Source organism: Trachypithecus francoisi, unplaced genomic scaffold (genome assembly GCF_009764315.1).
Source record: "Trachypithecus francoisi isolate TF-2019V2 unplaced genomic scaffold, Tfra_2.0 Lachesis_group2, whole genome shotgun sequence".
Taxonomy (NCBI): Eukaryota; Metazoa; Chordata; class Mammalia; order Primates; family Cercopithecidae; genus Trachypithecus; species Trachypithecus francoisi.
In genome coordinates, this window is record NW_022681465.1 from 16575628 (window position 1) to 16595727 (window position 20100).

Consider the following 20100-nt stretch of genomic DNA (forward strand, 5'->3'; position numbering starts at 1 on the left):
GGTCCCAGTGTGTGTTGTTCCCCTCTCTGTATCCACGTGTTCTCACTGTTCAGCTCCCACTTACAAGTGAGAACACACGGTGTTGGATTTTGTGTTCCCGCATTAGTTTGCCGAGGATAATGGCTTCCAGCTCCATCCATGTCCCTGCAAAGACACAATCTTATTCCTTTTTATGGCTACATCGTATTCCATGGTGCATATGTACCACATTTTCTTTATCCAGTCTATTGTTGATGGGCATTTGGGTTGACTCCATGTCTTTGCTATTGTGAATAGTTCCAGCTCCACTTTTAGTGACCTCACGTGGTGATGTGAAATCAACCGCAGTGGGAGTATTTACATGACAGGAATCAGCAAATGCTAAAAATCAGGCATTCTCTACCACTGAGAGCAGATCCCATGACATTCACCATCACACCGCTGCCTACACGGCCCAGTGAAGGACTCTTATACACCTCTCCCACTTCAGCCACTCTCTCCTTTCTCCTTGGGTGCTGACCCTACTGACCTTTCTGTGCCCACACTGCCCTTCCTTCTAAGTGCTAAACACATCCAGGGCATTGCAACCACATAACAGCTACAGATGTGTCTAACTGCACAGGCTCCTCAGGAATCAACCACTTACCTTCAAATGACAACGTCCTCACTTCACAGCTGTGTGAACTTTGTTTACTTCACCTCTCTGTACCTGTTTCAAAACCAAAGGCCACATATGACCTTTGTAAACATACAAAAGATGAAATACACTGGCTCATAAGAATCCCAACTGCACCCTGGTCAGGCTCCTGTGCCAGGCTTTTCTCCTCCTCACCCGATTTTTTAAAGAAATGGTATTATCAATGATAGGCTTTGTCAATATAAAATTAGGCCTAAAATATCTGGCTAATCTGCATTATTAAAACATCTGGATTGCAGAATATATTTAAGTCAATTTCTTTTAAACTTCCAAGAATAAAATTCAGTGCAATTATGAATGATGCTTTGGCTTTAAAAGTGCTTTGGTGGTCTTAACACAATAACCTTCATGTATCCAGAACACAAATGTATGGCAACCCTACCGCTCCAGCAGGCACAAAAGGCCTATGAAGAGCCAAAACTGGTATGACTAAGTTCCAGTTGTGTGGACTCAGTGGCCTTTGCAGACAAACTTTTCAGTCCTTACTGTACGACAAGCCCAGCAGGATGTTTCACAGCGGCCTGGATTAGCAGGTGACAGATTCTGCTGTTAATCCCCTCCCCCAGCCTGCACGCCAGGTACTCCCCCACATGACCATTTTAAGTTTTCATTTCCTTAGCCCCTATTATCTGAAACACTCTTGCTTACTTATTTTTCACTTTGGGGTCTGTCTCCACACCTGGGCTGTGTGCTCCGTGACAGCAGGAGCCTGATGCCACCATAGCTCCTGGCACCGCAGCTGGCTGACATTGGGAGCACCATAAAGCCCTACCAAGTGAAGCGATGAACGTGTGAACACAATTATCCGGGAAGTTATCCGGAAAGCGCTTCCACAAGAAGATGCATGAAGAGCTCCATCTTGGTGCCCAGGGTCCCCCTCCCTTCAGGACAGCTGGAACAGGGACCATCCCCCTTTCCATACCCCTCAGCCCAGGCTGCTTGCTGAAGGCATCAGAGGCCCTCCCAGGCCCCGGCTCCAAGGTGGGGCCAAGGAACCATTGCAGAGCCAGGCCTCTGGCCAGGGTACATGTTTCCTCCTATTTCTTGACCTTGTCTGCTGCCCTAGTCACTGCCCCCATTATTCTTTCCTTCTTCTCTGGCCCCTGAGGCTCCCTGTTTGGGCTTCTGCCTTCCTCGCCTGCTTCAGAGTGGCACTGAGGTTCACCCTCTCCCCTCGTCTCTTGACCTTGGAAAAGGGCATGGCGTCTCGAGAGGCTCCTACTAAGACCACATATTGCTGACAAAAGATAAACCACAAGGAGGGGGGTCTCTCCTGGACCTGCCCCCTCTCAGGCTGTTGGTTCACCAAGTCCATTTGGTGAATATCGAATGGCGCCTTGCGGCCATGAGACCAGGTCACACACAGCAGTTTGCCCTACACCGGATACACTTAAGAAGCTGCTGAGCATTTGGCTGCCACTGATTTTTTAAAAACCAAACTGAGATTTAGCTCACTGATGGTTCCAGAGCAATCTAGGACATCAAGTGCCAAAATGGGACTAAAGTCACATGAAAAAGCCTCAGTGTGAGACTCAACTAGAACCTGCTGCAATCAAGCTCTAAGAATGCACTTTGTCCGTAGATAAACAACTTCCAACAGTTATTTCTCTTTCAGACAAGGCACCAAAAGACTTGTCCAATGGCATTTCATCTCAAAGGTAGCAAAAGTCAAATTCCTTTTCCACTGCAATCTTTTTATTTTTTATTTTTTTCTTTGAGACAGGGTCTTACTCTGTCACCCAGGTTGGAGTACAGTGGTCTGATCATGGCTCACTGCAATCTCCACCTCCTGAGCTCAGGTGATCCACCTCAACCCCCCTGGTGCACACACCTGGCTAATTTTTTGTATTTTTTTGTACAGACAGAGTCTCCCTATGTTGCCCAGGCTGGTCTCAAACTCTTGGACCCAAGGGATCCTCCTGCCTTGGCCTTCCAAAGTGCTGGGACTACAGGTGTGAGCCACAGCACCTGGCCAGTTGTAATCTTTTATTTCTAGCCTAGCTCTATACATTCCTCCTGTATGGGTTGCCCCTTCTTTCTGCACAGATAGAGGAAAAAACAAATGTATGAAGACAAAGTGTATTGTATAGAAAACCACCAATGCGTAAAAGCTTAAAGTTATCAAAATTAAAACTACAGGTAGCAGGGGAGGTGGCACAGGAATATGCTACCTCAAAGGATTCGTCGTCTCCCATTTTCAATCCAATACATTACTAATCCTTGGTAATAATAATCATTATATGTGTGTATGATATATAGTTATGTGTGTATAGCTGTATAATATCTATATACTCTTATCTGTTTACCGCTGTTAACCAGCATTCTTAGAAAAATTTCTTATGTTTGTTTAGTATATATCACAAACTGTTGGTCCAAAATATTTATCAATAATTACTACTTAATTGTGAAAATACCGCATTTCATTAAAGCAACCCTAATCACATTTCTGCCAAATCTCTCCCTTCTTTCAACCCCTAAAATGAGTAGGCCCCAGAAATATGTACTGCACATATCAAACAGCTTATCAATACATTTCATTCTACAAGTATGTATTCAAAATGCCTATTCTGTGCAAAATTCTATGCAGAGAGCTGGTGGGAGTACCTAGGTGCCAAGAGGAAAATAAAAGTCCTGCTGCCAGAAATGTTAAAATGTCATGAAGGGGATACATACAAGTAAATCAACCCATCATCTGGAAACTGAATCTGACATTTACACTTTTCTGGAAATGTTTTCTTAACCAGCTAGTTAACCCATATCCCACTCTAAGCATTTCTATAAATGTCATCTTCAAGTACTTGATTTACTGTGTCATTTTATGTCGAAAGTTGTTTCATTGTTCAATAAAACGTCAACATAATGTTAATGTACTAGGAAGGAATTTGTAAGAAAATAGAAACTAGAAAACTAGAGAAAAGTAGCTTTTACAGACTCTATTACAACTGATTATAATGACCACACACACAAACATGCCCCATATACCCATGGCTGAAAGGGGATGCTTGTCTTTAATACAATGACAAAAATATATTTTGATGCCCTTGTTCCTAGAGAGTTACCAGTTTCCACTTTCTTGGGCAAGAAAATTGTCCCACTCCTTTTCGTGTTTAATAATTTTCTATCTACTTCATATCCGAATTTCAACGGCCCCAGTTAGAATTCCAACGAAGGCATCTAACTGACTCATACAAAAGTTGTTCACAGCAATGGGGCTAAAATGCAGACTTTTTCACTCTAGGCACAGTTATGCTCATATGAGCAGGAATTAATTGCCTGCTTCCTTTCCCTCCTCTTGATCTCTCCCTTCTTAGAGTTAGATATTAATATAAATAGTGATACAATTAATGTACTCCCTGTAAAGGGAGCCCAAGTGATCACATTTTCAAGAATAAGAACTGTGATTTTAAAGTTTTACAATATCAGAAAGGTATGTTGATCCAATCAATGTTTAACCTTTAGAAATGCTTAACAAATCTTTAAAATGCAAAAGGTTTTTAAAAATGTTCAACAGCTTAGATTTCCAACAACTATCATCTAATGTTAAAAATCCAACACGAAAACATTCAAGTAGATTCTACATGATGTGCTGGGAAACACTTTTTAAAAAAATTTCCAGCCATCACTTTCTGATTCAAGAAAAGCACTTATTGGCATAAGTTTTTAAGAGTACATTAAGTTATTTGTCTCTCTTGAGTTCGTGCCAAAGAAAATTATGTTTTCTGAAATTAAAGGATTGCATTCTTAATATTTTTACATTTTAAACTCCTTTTTAAGTTAGTCATAATATTTTTAAAAAGACAACTAGCCAACGAAACAGACTGGAGAATAAGTAAGTCCGTATATATCACAATTACCTTTTGCCTGGTCCAAAGTCTTCACCTTCAGGCATTTCTGCCCTTTAAAAATAACAGTGGCGAAGGCTGCAGCACCTGCTAACCGCAGCTAATGTGGCCCAGCAATCGTTTCTTTTCTACTCTAATGCCGAATATCAGGAGGAAAAAAACCCAGTAGAGACGTTCTTTCCTTTTTGGAAAAAAAGTGCTCCTCCCTTACTCAGAAAGTTGGTGTTTACAAACTTCCAAAGCGCCTGCCTGCCTTGAATGAAGCTAGGAGCTGGGTTATTATCACTGCCCCCTTCTAAAAATAAATAGGTCACCTCTTACTCCCAGTACCGTGACAGGCAGCTGGAAGTGAGCCCTGCCCAGCTGCCCCGCATTCTCTCTCCAGTCGTGTGAGAAGGTGTCCCTGGTCAGCCAGTAACCTTCATTGGATGACTTCACCTAGGCCCGCCTGCCCTTTCTCTTCCCCTAGCTTTTTTTTTTTTTTTTCCTGACATGACTAGGCACCCACCTAAGGGTGGAGTGGCCACAGGAGGTTGAAACTTCACCCTGGGCTATCAAACCTCCTCCTTCGAGTCACAGGAGGGAGTTGGAGAGCAGACAGCAAAACGGGCTGTACTTGTGAGAGTTGGGGGGTTTGTCTGGAGAACGCCTAGCCACTCAGCAAAAAGATCCCTTACTCAAAAAAGTTTAAAACAAAAGCCATTATGCAATAGGGTTTTAAGAGATATTGTTTTATAAGAAAATCTTTCTTTGGGCCATCTGGATTTCTCAACTTACCGGAAGCATGCACATAAATGTTGAGTTCATGTGTTCATCTGGGCAAAATGCTTTCTCCCCAGGACTTCCCTGTCCTCAGGGGCAGCCTGACACGGGCACAGGAAGGATTGTGGGTCTAGATGTTTTCATAGCTTGGCCTGTCACTGAAGAGGAGCTATCCCTCATTTGCTTTTTTAAAAGCATACAACAAAAATCCCTTCAAATCTTGCTCTCAAAAGGGCCAGAAGAAATATTACTGAGATTTCTTTAGGAATATATCCTGAAAGCTTTGGACAAAAAGTTGAAGCCATTTTTCTTTTCTTGACTAGGAATATTAGGGATAGCAGAAAGCAAGATCTAATTATTAAGAAACAACATTCTTTTCAAAATGTGTTGCCAGGTGCGTGGCTCACGCCTGTAATCCCAGCACTGTGGGAAGCTGAGGTAGGAGGATCGTTTGAGCCCAGGAGTTCAAGACCAGCCTGGGCAACACAGTGAGACCCCATCTCTACAAAAAATAAAATTAGCCGGGCCTAATGGGATGCTCCTGTGGTCTCAGATACTCAGGAGGCTGGAGTGAGAGAATTGCTTGAGCCCCAGAGGTGGGGGCTGCAGTGAGCCAAGATCGTGCCACTGCACTCTGTCCTGGGTGACAGAGCAAGACCCTGTTTCTTTAAAAAACTAACAATAAAATAAATTTTAAAAATAAAAAAATAAAAATCTGTGTATTCTGTTGTTATGTTATAGCTAATCCTAGCATGTTATCTATATTTAATGTATATTTTACCATTTGTATTTGTCAAAGCGGCCTTCTACTACATTAAAGAAATGTCAAAACAAATAATACCTGCTTTCTTTTGGATAGTGTTAGTTATTTTGTGATGTATGCATCTCACAAATAACAATTCCTTAAAGCATTTCATATTACATGCAAGACCGAACACTTCAGACACTTCAAAGTCTAAGATGAACTAGGTGTGGTTACTCAGACACACAACTGAAATACCAGGAACCTGAAAGAAAACAGTCATGGGCTGAGCTCTGAAGATCGGGGTGTGCAACAGCCTCTCAGAGGCACAGCGATGTGCTCTACTATTAGAAATTCCAGGTTTTAAAATAACTGAAAAGTTGAAATGCTGAAAATATTATCAAAGATAATATTGTGGCACTTGTATAAAACCTTACCAGCTGGGCGCAGTGGCTCACACCTGTAATTCCTAGCACTTTGGGAGGCCGAGGCAGGCAGATCACCTGAGGTTAGGAGTTCAAGACCAGCCTGGCCAATACAGTGAAACCCTGTCTCTACTAAAAACACAAAAATTAGCCGGGCGTGGTGGTGCGTGCCTGTAATCCCAGCTACTCAGGAGGCTGAGGAAGGAGAATCACTTGCGCCTGGGAGGCGGAGGTTGCTGTGAGCCTAGATCGCGCCACTGCACTCCAGTCTAGGCAACAGAGTGAGACCATGTCTTGAAAAAACAACAACAACAACAACAACAAAAACCCTAATCAATACAAAAGGCTAATTCTCTTATCTAACTTTCAGCTCTGATTATTCTTTCGCACGAATTTTACCTTTTCTTTCTCCTAAGCTTCTAGCTTACTATTTCTTGTTATAACTGTTGTTGATCTTATTTGCTGGTTACCACAGAACTGAATATATCCCTGAGACCTGCCTCTCAATTGTAAAGGATGATGAACTGATTCAGGGCTATCACAGATGGATTTGCTATTACCAACAGGAAATAGTTACCATTACAGACAGTCCCTAACTTAGGACGGTTCAACTTAACAATTGTTTGACTTTACAGTGGTGCAAAAGCAATACACTTTCAGCAGAAACTGGCAATCAAATTTTAAATTTTGATCTTTTTCTGGGCTAGCGACGTGTGGTAGGGTACTCTCTTGTGACGCTGGGCAGCAGCCGTGAGCCGCAGCTCCCAGTCAGCCCCGCAGTCATGCGGGTGAATAGCCGGTACTCTGCAGTGAACTGTGTTGCCAGTTGATTCTACCCAACCAGAGGCTGATGTAAGTGTTCTGAGTATAAGGTAGGCTAGATTACGCTTTGATGTTCAGTAGGCTAGGTGGACTCAACGTATTTTCAACCTACAATATTTTCAACTTAGGATGGGTTTCTCAGGCTGTAACCCCATGGTAGGTCAAGGAGGACCAGTCCTTTGTTTTAGCGTCCCTTCATGTGTGTTAAAATTGCTTGTTCTAACCATGGAGTCCCCTTCAGGTATATTTGTGGTAATTCCTAAAATTCACAGGAACAAGGAGGGTGTATTAGTCCAGCCTCGTATTACTATAAAGAAATACCTGAGACTGGGTAATTTATAAAGAAAAGAGGTTTAATTGGCTCATGGATCTGCAGGCTATACAGGAAGCATGGCTGGCATCTGCTCAGCTTCTGGGGAAGCCTCAGGAAATTTACAATCATGGTGGAAGGGGAAGGGAGAGCAGGCACATCACATGGCCACAGCTGGAACAAGAAAGAGTATGAAGGGGGAATGGTGCTAAACCATTCATGAGAACTCCACCCGCATGATCCCCCATCACCTCCCAGCAGGCCCCACTTCCAACACTGGGGATCACAATTCTGTATGAGATTTAGCGGGGACACAGATCCAAACCCTATCAGAGGGAAAACAAGGACAGTACAGACAACAGATCCCGAGTGTAGCTACAAAATCGACAAGTGTCCCCCCCACTGAAGGCCTAAAATGGCTTCTTCACCCAGATGGCACCTTTCACCCTGCTGGGGACTAAGGTGCTTAGGGTTTCCTCACTGACCTGAAACCTACTAGACATCCAGAACTTAAGGACTCACAGAATTCAGATGTGGGAGAGACCCTGAGTGCCACTGAAGTGATCACCAAGGTTTTTAGATGCTGAAACTGTGGTACAGCAAAGTCAGGTGACTTGCGGGTGATAGAGCCAGGAGTCGCCTCCAGGTCACTATGCCTTGGCTGGGTGTCCTTCCACTCCAGCAGAGCCCACACATGCTGCAGAAGCCCAAGGGACCAGATACCTCCACATTTTAAATTTTCCTGTATACACTCTCTTTCCAAACGTATGTCCATTTAATATCAGCAATATACTTTAAATGAGCATTTTTATTCTCCTTTGCAATTTCATCATATAGTATGCCCTAGAAAATCATGGCCACTTCAAAGCCAAACATTCACCTTTCTTGACACCTTTTTCCCCATCACATAACCATCAGTCTGAGTTTTGCTTTGTTTCTATCTCCCCTGCAGCCACTTTGATTAAAGCTCTGGAACTTTCTATCTGAGACACTAGGAGAGACCCTCCCTCTCTTGGATGTTGTAGGAAAATATTAGCAATGAATGGCCAAACGCAGATGCCAGTGTGAAGACAGGTTGTCTCTTCATATCCCTTCCCAACTTTAGTAGGTCATAGAAACCTCAGTTTCTAGCTGTACGCATGGCCTTCACAGAATAAAAACTACCTTTCTCAGCCTTGCTGGAGCCAAATGAGGCCTTTTGTGATTGTTCTGATTGAGGAGATGTTACCAGAAACACCAGGCCGCTCCAGGTGTCAGAAATGGGATTCAAAGTAGACCTCTAGTGAGTCCCAGAAACATCGAGAGACCAAGCGAAGGTAACTGCCAGGGCCCATTGTGCCCAATGATCTCTCGCAGCAACTGGGGTCATGGCTGAGTTCTCTCTTGGATTCTGTGCTCTGTGAATGTGTGTTTTGGGCTCTCTGAGTACTTTTGAGCACTTTGTTTGATGCAGATTTGGTTCAGAAGTCATGACAGAAACAGGGCTGGGTCTGTAGGGAGGCCTCAGGTGTCTGACTGGGTCAAATTAGAAACTGGACTGGGTTCAGTAGTTAGGTAAGATTACTAGAAGACAAGGAATCATGGGCTCATCTGGATCTGAGGAGTCTAGAACTCAACCATCTAGAAATCCAGCCAATTTCATGTAAAAGAACTTTGGATCCAGAACCTGTGCTTTTCTAAAGAAATGTATGACCCTTAGCAAAGGGAACGTAGAGTTACAGCAGCCACAGTGGGGAAACTCCTTACAAAAGGCAAACAGACACATGTCTTTAGAGCCACAACAGCTACAGGGACCAAGGGGACCTCCTTGCACACGTTTTAAACCAAACCAAGGAGTCCCAAACTAAAGAATTCCATGACCCAATATCTGCCTTTATTGTAAATGGCCAGGCCATTGGAAAAGACATTGTCCATTTTTACACCAGCCATCTGATGGACCAGCTCTTTTTGATTTGGACTGTTTCTTCACTACAGGAAGCCCCAAAGGCTCACTCTTAAGACAATAATGAACCAGTCTCTCAGACAGAAGAAAGAATATCTCCACGGTAGGCACTTCAAGGGTCATTTTCAGAAAAACATTTGTAAGAATGAGTTCTGTTTTCTCCGTTCGATGTTCCTTCTCCCATGGGAGCCTCTCAGTTGACTGAAACCCCTGTTCTCAGACCCCTGACTCTGTGCTCTGCCACCTCTGTCCACTTCTTCCTTGTCATGATCTTTGATGAGACAAATTATTTTATGCTGACTGGCGACTCTGTTCTGACTGCACTTTCTTTTTTTAAATAATTCATATTGTGTTTAATATCTATGACAGACTAAACATATAATTTAACTTTAAAACATTATTTTAAATATGATTAAAATCAATCTTTTTAAGATATGGCTGAATTAACTTTGGTCAAAACACAAAAATTATTTATATACTGCTATTAAGGAATGTGTCACTCTCATTCTGAGTTAAAACTTAATTTAAAAGCTGGGTTTGGGGAGAGTAGATTGTGGGTGCTTTTGCTTGATTTATGGGGAGGAGATGAGTAACCTAGAGCTCATGCTCTTCAAGAGCCATCTCCCCTCCCACATTCTTATTTTTAACCTAGAAGGAATCAAGTGTCGAATCTTCTGCAAATATGGGAAAGCCCAAAGGTTCTGTTTTCTACTTGTGGGATCTGTAACCAGAAACTTGGCCCAAGTAAGGCCTGCTGGTTCTCAGCACCACCTCATGCCACCTGCGTGAAGTTGGTACAGATACTTCCATTTTAGAATCTGTGTTTTTGCCTTGTTTCACTTTTATCTTCAGTATATTCAGTGTTATTTTTTCATTCATTAGATATTTAATGTTTCTCTTATTTTGAAATGTTTTAGCTTAGTTTTTTTTTATTTCAATCACTTTTAGGGAACAAGTGGTATTTGGTTACATGGATAAGTTCTTAGTGGTGATTTCTGAGATTTTGGGATACCCATCACCCAAGCAGTTTATACTGTACCAGTGTGTAGTCTTTTATCCCTCATCCTCCTCCCACCACTCTCCCTGAGTCCCCAAAGTCCACTGTATCATTCCTACGCCTCTGTGTCCTCATAGCTTAGTTCCCACTTATAAGTGAGAACATAGGATGTTTGGTTTTCCATTCCTGAGTTACTTCACGTAGAATAATGGTCTCCAACTTCACCCAGGTTGCTGCGAATGCCATTATTTCATTCCTTTTTATGGCTGAGTAGTATTCCATGACATACATATATATATGTCTTTATCCACTCATTGACTGATGGGTATTTGGGTTGGTTCCGTATTTTTGCAATTGTGAACTGTGCTGCTATAAACATGCATATGCAAGTGTCTTTTTCATATAATGGCTTCTTTTCCTCTAGGTAGACACCCAGTGGTCGGATTGCTGGATCAAATGGTCGATCTACTTGTAGTTCTTTAAGGAATCTCCACACTGTTTTCCATAGTGGTTGTACTAGTTTACATTCCTATCAGCAGTGTAGAAGTGTTCCTGGAACCTGAAAGCCCCACAGGTATCTCCAAGAAATAAGTGCAAAGAATCCATCACCTGGCCGGGCACGGTGGCTCAAGCCTGTAATCCCAGCACTTTGGGAGGCCGAGACGGGCGGATCATGAGGTCAGGAGATCGAGACCATCCTGGCTAACCCGGTGAAACCCCGTCTCTACTAAAAAATACAAAAAACTAGCCGGGCGACGTGGCGGGCGCCTGTAGTCCCAGCTACTCAGGAGGCTGAGGCAGGAGAATGGCGTAAATCCGGGAGATGGAGCTTGCAGTGAGCTGAGATCCAGCCACTGCACTCCAGCCTGGGCCACAGAGCGAGACTCCGTCTCAAAAAAAAAAAAAAAAAAAAGAATCCATCACCTCTATGAAACTTGCTCCTCCTTTATCCTTGTCTATTTCTTCTCTTAAAGAAATGTAATAAATACCTCGTCTTTCTCATAATCTCCTTATTCCAATGTGTTTTCTTCATATAACTTGGCAATATCTCAATTGGTCTATTTTTGGTCAGAGAATTTTTTTTTAGTTTTAATCCTCATACGTTTCACATTATAGAACTGTATCCATAAAAACACTAACACAACTGGGGGAGATAATGGTTTGCAAATCAAGAGAAATGATTTCTAGCAATATCTCACTTGTCATGAGGTCACAACCACGACAACTGCAGTTAAGGATCAGGAGGTAAGAAGAAGATAGTTGAGCCACTAAAATAATGTCACCACGTCAACGCAGCAAAGTACATCCATTTTATTGCTAGAACAGCTTCTCAAAAACTCATTCAAATCCTCTTCACTATTACTCAACATATAGTCCGCAGTCACATGATTTCCCAGCCCCAGAGCAAATTAGAAAGCTCCTAGAGGCAGGCACAGTAATGCGAGAGAGAAATAACAGATAACAGTAAGGGAAAAGAAAAACTCTAACAACCATAGCAGACGCAAACAGCGAACACATCTGAGGCTATTCGATGTAGAAGCTTTAACAAATCTAAGTCGGACCTGAAAGAATGAAAAACATATATGATGACCCTGAAAAGATTTAACTATCTTCAGTAGTGTTTGCAAAAGCAGAGAAACATATACTAAATTAAACAGTTCCATGTAAATGGTTGCAATAAAGAAAAAAAAAAGTGCAATTTAAAAGAATAACCTTCAGTTGTCTATACCATGTACCCCAAATGTCTGGTAAATGGGATATTCGTACATTTATACTACCTATAAAATACACAAAGTAGTTCATATAAAAAGAATACAGCATCTTTTTCATCCATATATGATTGAAACTATAAAAGACCCCTTCTAGGTAGAGATAGCTTAAGTCAGCTTCTCTCTGCATAAGAACTTTATATTGTGTCCTGAGTGATCAGCTGTATTGATCAGTCCGCCCAAGTGACTGAATAATCTTCTTTTTTTTTTTTTTTTTTTTTTTTTTTTGAGACAGAGTCTCGCTCTGTAGCCCGGGCTGGAGTGCAGTGGCCGGATCTCAGCTCACTGCAAGCTCCGCCTCCCGGGTTCACGCCATTCTCCTGCCTCAGCCTCCCGAGTAGCTGGGACTACAGGCGCCCGCCACCTCGCCCGGCTAGATTTTTGTATTTTTTAGTAGAGACGGGGTTTCACCGTGTTAGCCAGGATGGTCTCGATCTCCTGACCTCGTGATCCGCCCGTCTCGGCCTCCCAAAGTGCTGGGATTACAGGCTTGAGCCACCGCGCCCGGCCCGAATAATCTTCTTAAATGACAGAAGACACAGAGATCAGAAACACCTCCTCTAAATCAGTCTTTCTAGAAATGTTGTCTGGAGAACAGCACAGGCAAATCTCCTGGAGAACTTGCTTCAAAATGCAGACCCTGAGTCCCGGCTGAAATTCCAAGAATCAGAATCGCTGGGGGAAGGGCCTGAGGACCCGTGTCTTAGCACACTTCCCCCAAACATTTCTGATACAAGTGAAGTCTGAGAATCGCGGGCTAAATTATCACCTTGAAGCCAGGAGGACACTGGCCAGGTCTGTGAATTCACCTTCTCCCACTCTTGCCTCTAGTGTGCCCAATCAGGCGGTATTCCTGGTTTTGACATTTCTTAAACTACACAGTAGAGAATAAAGTTAAACATGGACTTCTAAATGTTTTTTCACAAGACATATAACAACAACAACAAAAATCTAACAAGCCTGAATTAATTCCAAAAAGATCGTAAGAGGCCAGGTGCAGTGTCTCATGCCTGTAATCTCAGAACCTTGGGAGGCAGAGTTGGGAGAATCGCCTGAAGTTCAAGACTAACCTGATCAATCCCCATCTCAAAAACAAAGTAAACGAAAAAAAAAAATCATAAGATTTCTTAACCATATATGTGAAGTTTGAAGCAACAGATGCCTGCAGGGGGGGAAATAGTGAATGAGGAAAAGTAATCGCTGGGGAGCATTGAGGAATGAGGAGGAAGATACATCTAACAGGAGTCTTGGAATGAGGAGGAAGATATATCTAACAGGAGTCTTGGAATGAGGAGGAAGATATGGCTAATAGGAATCTTGGAGAAGAGGCAGAATGCAGTTTACATCCAGAAAACAGAAACGCAAATCCATTCCAAATCGGCCAGGATGTGTAGGCCTGACTTGAACACTCTTGAAGCAGAGGCTAGAAGCTTGTTTTATTGTTCACGTGTTTGTTATCTGAATCCCCCACCTCACTGGAATTTAAGGCAGGGATGTTCTTGTTTAATACTGTATCTCAGCAGTAGTACAAAGCATGATGGAGCTGACTCCTAGGATACAGCATATTAATATTATTTTTAGGTTATCTTATTAGTTGATATTAATTACATAATCAAGTGAAGAAATGGTCAACTGAGGAAGAAACATGGAAGCTATACTCAATTCTTCCCTCTCCCTCACCAGAGAATCACCAAGTCCCATCAACCCTAACGTAATGAGCTACACTTCAATCCACCTCAGACTCCATGCTGCGGTTACTGTCTTAGTTCCATTCATCATCTGTTGCCTAGGTTAGGGGCAGCCACATGTTTTTGATCAAGCACCCGAAGAAGCACACAGCCCCCAAATACACTGAGCAATTACAAATTATATGCATACACATTTATAATGTACATATATTACTTGTAAAAATATTATGGACTTCACAAATCATACATACAAAATTTAAAATTTAGAGATAAAATAAATATAAGCATTCTTTGTAACAGCCAATAAGTGAAAACGACCTAGAGGTCTATCAGTAAGAGGTTAAATTGTATGATTCAACGAAATCCTATGCTGCCATTAAAAAGGATGACATTGTTAGGAAAGTCTTTTTTTTTTTTGAGACGGAGTCTCGCTCTGTCACCCAGGCTGGAGTGCAGTGGCCAGATCTCAGCTCACTGCAAGCTCCGCCTCCCGGGTTCACGCCATTCTCCTGCCTCAGCCTCCTGAGTAGCTGGGACTACAGGCGCCGCCACCTCGCCCGGCTAGTTTTTTGTATTTTTAGTAGAGACGGGGTTTCACCGTGTTAGCCAGGATGGTCCCGATCTCCTGACCTTGTGATCCGCCCGTCTCGGCCTCCCAAAGAGCATGCTGGGATTACAGGCTTGAGCCACCGCGCCTGGCTGTTAGGAAAGTCTTTACCTAATATAGTTAGCAAAGAGAGAGAGAGAGAAAGAATAGAAATAAAAATATATAGTATTTCATTCACGTGAAATATACATTTATGTATATTTATATATTGATCTATATACTATGTATATTTATATATAACCAATATATTTACATGTAATTGATTTGTACATAATGATTATATATATGTGCATATTGATATGTTAATATATGTATAAATATACGTATTTATATAATATATAATATATATAATCGATATGTAAATATAGTGATTACAAATGTAATATATGTAAATATATTGAGTATATTTTATATATTATATATGTAGATATGTTGACTATATATTATATATTATATATGTAAATATCTTGATTATGTATTCATATATTGATGTATATATTTATATATACATTTATATATTAAAGAAAATATCTGGAAAGAGATGTACAAAGAAGGAAAGGCAAACTAGAAGGACAAGGCAAGGAGGAGGGGGAGGGGATGGGTGAAGGGAAGGGAGGAGAGGAGAAAAAGGGAGAAGGAAAAAGCATTCAAGGGCCTACACCATGGTTTTCTTCTGTGGCTTTCGGAAATAATGAGTATTTTCCTTTTGCCTGTTTTTTTTTTCCAGCAATAATACTCTTATGATATGAAAAAATAGTTTTTAAAATATAAAAAAGGAAAAAGATCACTTTTAAATGAAAAGGGGGTTGTAAGGGGACTTTCCAGGGTTCCCCGTCCCCATAGGAAAGAAATGCCCACTCACTTGGGACACAGGCCTTCAGGAGCCGCTTTCCCGTCAGCCTCTACAGCTTCAGGATTTTTGCTCAAGTCAAAGCACTGAGTCCCTGCCTTTGAGAAGCTGACTGTCTGGCAAAAGACATGTGTTGGCTGAAAGAATACAAGAAAAAAAATTGAGGCAAACCCTCCACCCAGTGACTCAAGAGTCTAAGAATTCCCCATCTTCACTCTTCCATAGCCCACTAAAGACTTCTAATGTCACCAACACAGAATTTGTTGCCTGCGAAAAGTCAGAGTATGTATTATGCACTTTGTCAAAGTGAAATAAGAGTATGGAACTAGCATCAAACACAGGATATTTCCAGAACAAAGTGGAAGCGGACATTTTTCTCCTTAGATCCAACTGACAAAAAAGAAAACACCCAAACAAAAATCAAAGGATCAAATGAGCATCTACGCACATGGTGTAAATGATGCTATCAATAATGACAATCTGATGAATAATGACCATGTGCACCCTGCTGCTGAGGGAGAGATGGTACCCCTCTCTCTTGCTGCCTGGTGGGTGGAGTCACACTGAGACTTGTCCTAGATCAGTCGCTGTCAAAGCAATACAAACATTTTTCTCCAAAATATTATGTTATAGCAACTCTTTATAAGTAAAAGATACAACCACCAAACCAACAAGAGTGCCCCAGGTTTAAATGGGGGCAGGTCACTGACACGTGGTCTCAGTCCCTGCAAAGAGAGCCCCTGACTCAGGTCCTTGGAAACCCAGAGTTGCTCAGGATACAGCTGCAAGCAGTGTCCTGCCTCATCTGGACAGGCAGCAGGAGAAAGCAGAACCTTTTCCTCAGTCTCTTCTCATAATAATTAGATCAGACTTAACCCAGTTACCCTTTTATCTTTTTAAGTCTTTTTAAGTTTAGCACATGGAGTGTTTTCCTCAAAGCTCCTTTCAGCCCAAAATAGCCAGGACACTCAAACCAACACCCTAAGCCTCTGAAGCTTCCCTGCCCCTGAGCTCTCCTGTGGACTGCCTCCATCCTTGTTCTGGAAGCATCACTGTAGTCACCGTTTTTCTCAGTCTACCGCGGACACTGCCCAGCTGCACCTCTTGTCCTGGTATAACTATTAACAGGCCCCTCTCTGTGTCTCTGGATAGGCCACAAATTGTAGGGTCATGCAACATATCACTATTTTCTTATCCTTAAGAGTCAGAACTTCCATTTTGTTCATCTGTTTGTTATGGTCTCAGTTGGGACCAACAACCGGAACCACATCTTTGTCATGGACCATCACTTTGGCCAGTGAGAGCTTCTCACCCCTTTCCTGTCCAGTCCATGCCACCCCTACTGCCTGACCCTGTAATGGGTTGGACTGTGCCTCCCAAAAGAGTATGCTGAGGCCGAGCTATCTGGAAAGCATGGCTTGGACAGAGCAGACGGTAGCTATCCAAGGGCTGCTGGAGGACAGGCCAGCCCGGTGGGAGAGAAGGCCAGGAGAGCAGGACATGGACTTGCAAAGGTCATGATGGGGAGGGGGTGAGGAAAGACAGAAACATGGGCGAAGAGTCGGAGCCTGCAAGGGTGGTGTCCTGCCCCAGTCCTACTTTGTCATGCTGATCTCTATGGTGGTAGGCTTAATGTCCTTTCTAATCAATAGTTTTTTTGGTCTGTTGTTGCTGTTGTTTGAGATGGAGGCTTGCTCTTGTCACCCAGGCTGGAGTGCAATGGTATGATCTCGGCTCACTGCAACCTCCGCCTCCCGGGTTCAAGTGATTCTCCTTCCTCAGCCTCCCGAGTAGCTGGGATTACAGGCACTTGCCACCACGCTTGGCTACGGGGTTTCTCCATGTTGGCCAGGCTGGTCTCGATCTCCTGACCTTGTGATCCTCCCGCCTCAGACTCCGAAAGTGCTGGGATTACAGGCGTGAGCCACCGTGCCTGGCCAATAGTTTTTTTAAGAAAAGTTTATTGACTGCTGCTATTAGGATGGTACAAATGTAATTGTGGTTTCTGCCATTAAAAGTAATTTAAATTAACTTAAAATAATTTTTAAGTTGTGATATTTAGTGGTTAATGACCATTTGAAAACGTGATGCAAAGTGTAAAGTCTGTGAGAACTCATTTGCCCCCCATTTTCAGCTTCACTCCAGGAAGGGTGGGGTGACGGCAGGTGGAGAAGAGAAGCAGGAGGTGGCAGGGAATTCAGAGGACAGGAGTAGCCTCGGGAAACATGGAGAGGGACGGGGGGCAGCTTGGTGACAGCTTAGGAAGGCCAGAGATATAACTGCAGGCAACAGGGCAGGGCTCAGACCTCACGCCTCACCCAGGGCCACTGACTTGTTCTGCATTGAGTCCTGTGTTTACTGAGGCTCCTTTCATTGCACTGAACATGGTCTTTATAAATTCGAGTTTGTGACTCCCTCTCAGAAGTCCTGCGGGTCATCTGGAACTGGTTTTATTCCTACTTATTTCCTCATTCCTCTTCTCTTTAAAACATCATTGCTATGCCTCTGATACGAAGCCACTTTCTCTCTCTCTCTCCTCCTTCCCATTCTTCTCCCCTCCCATCCTACCTCCCAAATCCCTCAGAGCTTCTCTAAAACCCTCTGCCCCAGTTTAAACTCCTGTAAAAACCAAATTCCCTAGGGGGTTAGTACTGCCTCTGGTTCAAGCTGCCCTCCACAGAACTCCCCTGTTCCTGAAGGATCTTCCTGCATGCTTTCTTATTTAAAGCTCTCTTCTAAGGCGATACAGTACGTGCATTTCGGGGGTGAAGTTCCTTGACAAAGAATCTTTGGTTCTGAGAAATTTAGAACAAATCGTCATAGCAGCAGAAGAGCTCTGGCTCAAGTCTCACTGCTCTTAGCAAACATAAGCAAGTGGAAATTTTCAAAGTCCACACACCACAGAGACAGAGGTCTTTGTGGATAGTTGAGACAGGAGTGAATCAACAAGGGTGGCCCTCGGCTCAAAACAAACCTTATCTCCTGAGTTTAAAAGCACAGTGCAACACAGGAGCAAATACATATAACCTGTTTAACTATGGGTTCTGTTACACGTCGATCTTCCTTATTGCACTCTGCTGATGTCAGGTTTAAATGATTTCAGTCCTTAAATAGCAACTGATAAGATGCTTCTTGGTTATCCATTTACCCAGTAGTTTTTGGAGAAGCCAAATTGAAAGGAGACTTTGCAGCTTGACAGCTCTGGAAGTAAATCATTATCTCCATATTCGCTGTGGGGCGTGGGACAGGGGACCAGAGCACCTCCACTGGGCACTCCTTGCCATGTACCATCTGACGGCCTTGTGGTCTTGGCTGCATGAGCTTCGCCTGCTGACCCAGTCTTGAAGGGGGATGACAGATTGCCTTAGACACTGAAAGGACTTCTCCTCCAAGCAATGGGGCTTGGGAAATGTGTTTCTGGGCCACCCAACTGTGGCGTCTAGGCATTTTCCAAGAGGAACCAGCTCCTGGAGAAGCATTTGCTACAAGAAAAGCTGAGCACCACGCTGATCTTGATACGTGGCAAAAAAAAAAAAGGCCTTGATTTATGAGATCTCAGAACTGCTTCTTAGGAAGGGCAGATTCCTCCAGTAATCTAATGGACTTTCATTTCCTCATTGCCTCAGTCGCTGTCTGGAGATAACCCATGTGTCTGAGAGGCAGTTTAATCATATGTCCTCTCAGAAACGTGGGGTTATCTCCTCCTACAGGCCACCTCAGGGTTCCGCACGATATAGCAACCTGAAGGTGTCCAGTAAGTGGCTTCACTTCTGGGGTGAGAGCAAAACACCTTCAATGACTAGAAAAACTCATGAGCTTTAAAAATATAGTAAAACAAACCCAAAACTTGAATCTTAAAGACTCTGAGAAGACAAACTGGATCCAGTAAGACTCTGATGGTGTTAATCCCCAATCGCCTGTCTCCATGATAATGCCTCATGAGGGGGTTCCTCCAGTATCCAGCCCCCTCTCCTATGGGCATACACAAACTTTGTTTTATTTTAATAATTTTTTTGAAATAATATTGGTGCCGGGTGCAGTGGCTCACGTCTGTCATCCCAACACTTTGAGAGACTAAGGTGGGAGGATCGTTTGAGCCCAGAAGCTCAAGACCAGCCTGGGCAACATAGTGGGACCCTGTCTCTACAAAAATTTTAAAAAGTTAGCTGAGCATGGTGGCACAAGCCTGCAGTCCCAGCTGTTTGGGAGGCTGATGGGGGAGGATCACCTGCACTCAGGAGGCTGAGGTTACAGTGAGCTGTGATTGCACCACTACACTCCAGCCTGGGCAATGTTGTCTCCAAATAGAAAAAGAAGAAGAAAGAAAAGAAAAAAAGAGACAGAGAGAGGGAAGGAGGGAGAGAAAGAAAGAAACAACATTGGATTTACAAAAGAGTTACAAAGAGAGCTCCTGATCTCTCTCACCCAGTTTTCCCCATGTTAATATTTTACGTTACCACAGTGCATTTGTAGAAACGACAAACCATCGGTGCGATACTATGAACCAAATTCCGGACTTTGTTTGCACTTTGCTGGGTTTTGGGGTTTTTTTTTCTTCATCCCTTGCAGGATGCCCAGATACCATCCAGGGCACCACGCCACATTCAGTCTTGGTATCAACTTGGTCTCTTGTGGTCTATGAGAATGGTCTGGACTTTCTTCAGTTAT

At 43.0% G+C, this 20100-nt stretch overlaps 1 protein-coding gene across 3 annotated transcripts in view; it reads right to left on the minus strand.

Moving 5' to 3' along the window:
• RETREG1 (reticulophagy regulator 1) overlaps nucleotides 1-20100 on the minus strand; it is a 146841-nt gene that overhangs the window by 33256 nt on the left and 93485 nt on the right. The window contains exon 1 of one of the 3 annotated variants that reach the window (XM_033178832.1): nucleotides 4531-4943. The exons of the other annotated variants lie outside the window; for them this stretch is intronic. Coding sequence (XP_033034723.1) covers nucleotides 4531-4565 — 35 coding nt within the window. The 5' untranslated portion in view covers nucleotides 4566-4943. Of the gene's footprint in view, nucleotides 1-4530; nucleotides 4944-20100 lie in introns of those variants that run through there. 3 annotated transcript variants of the gene reach the window in all.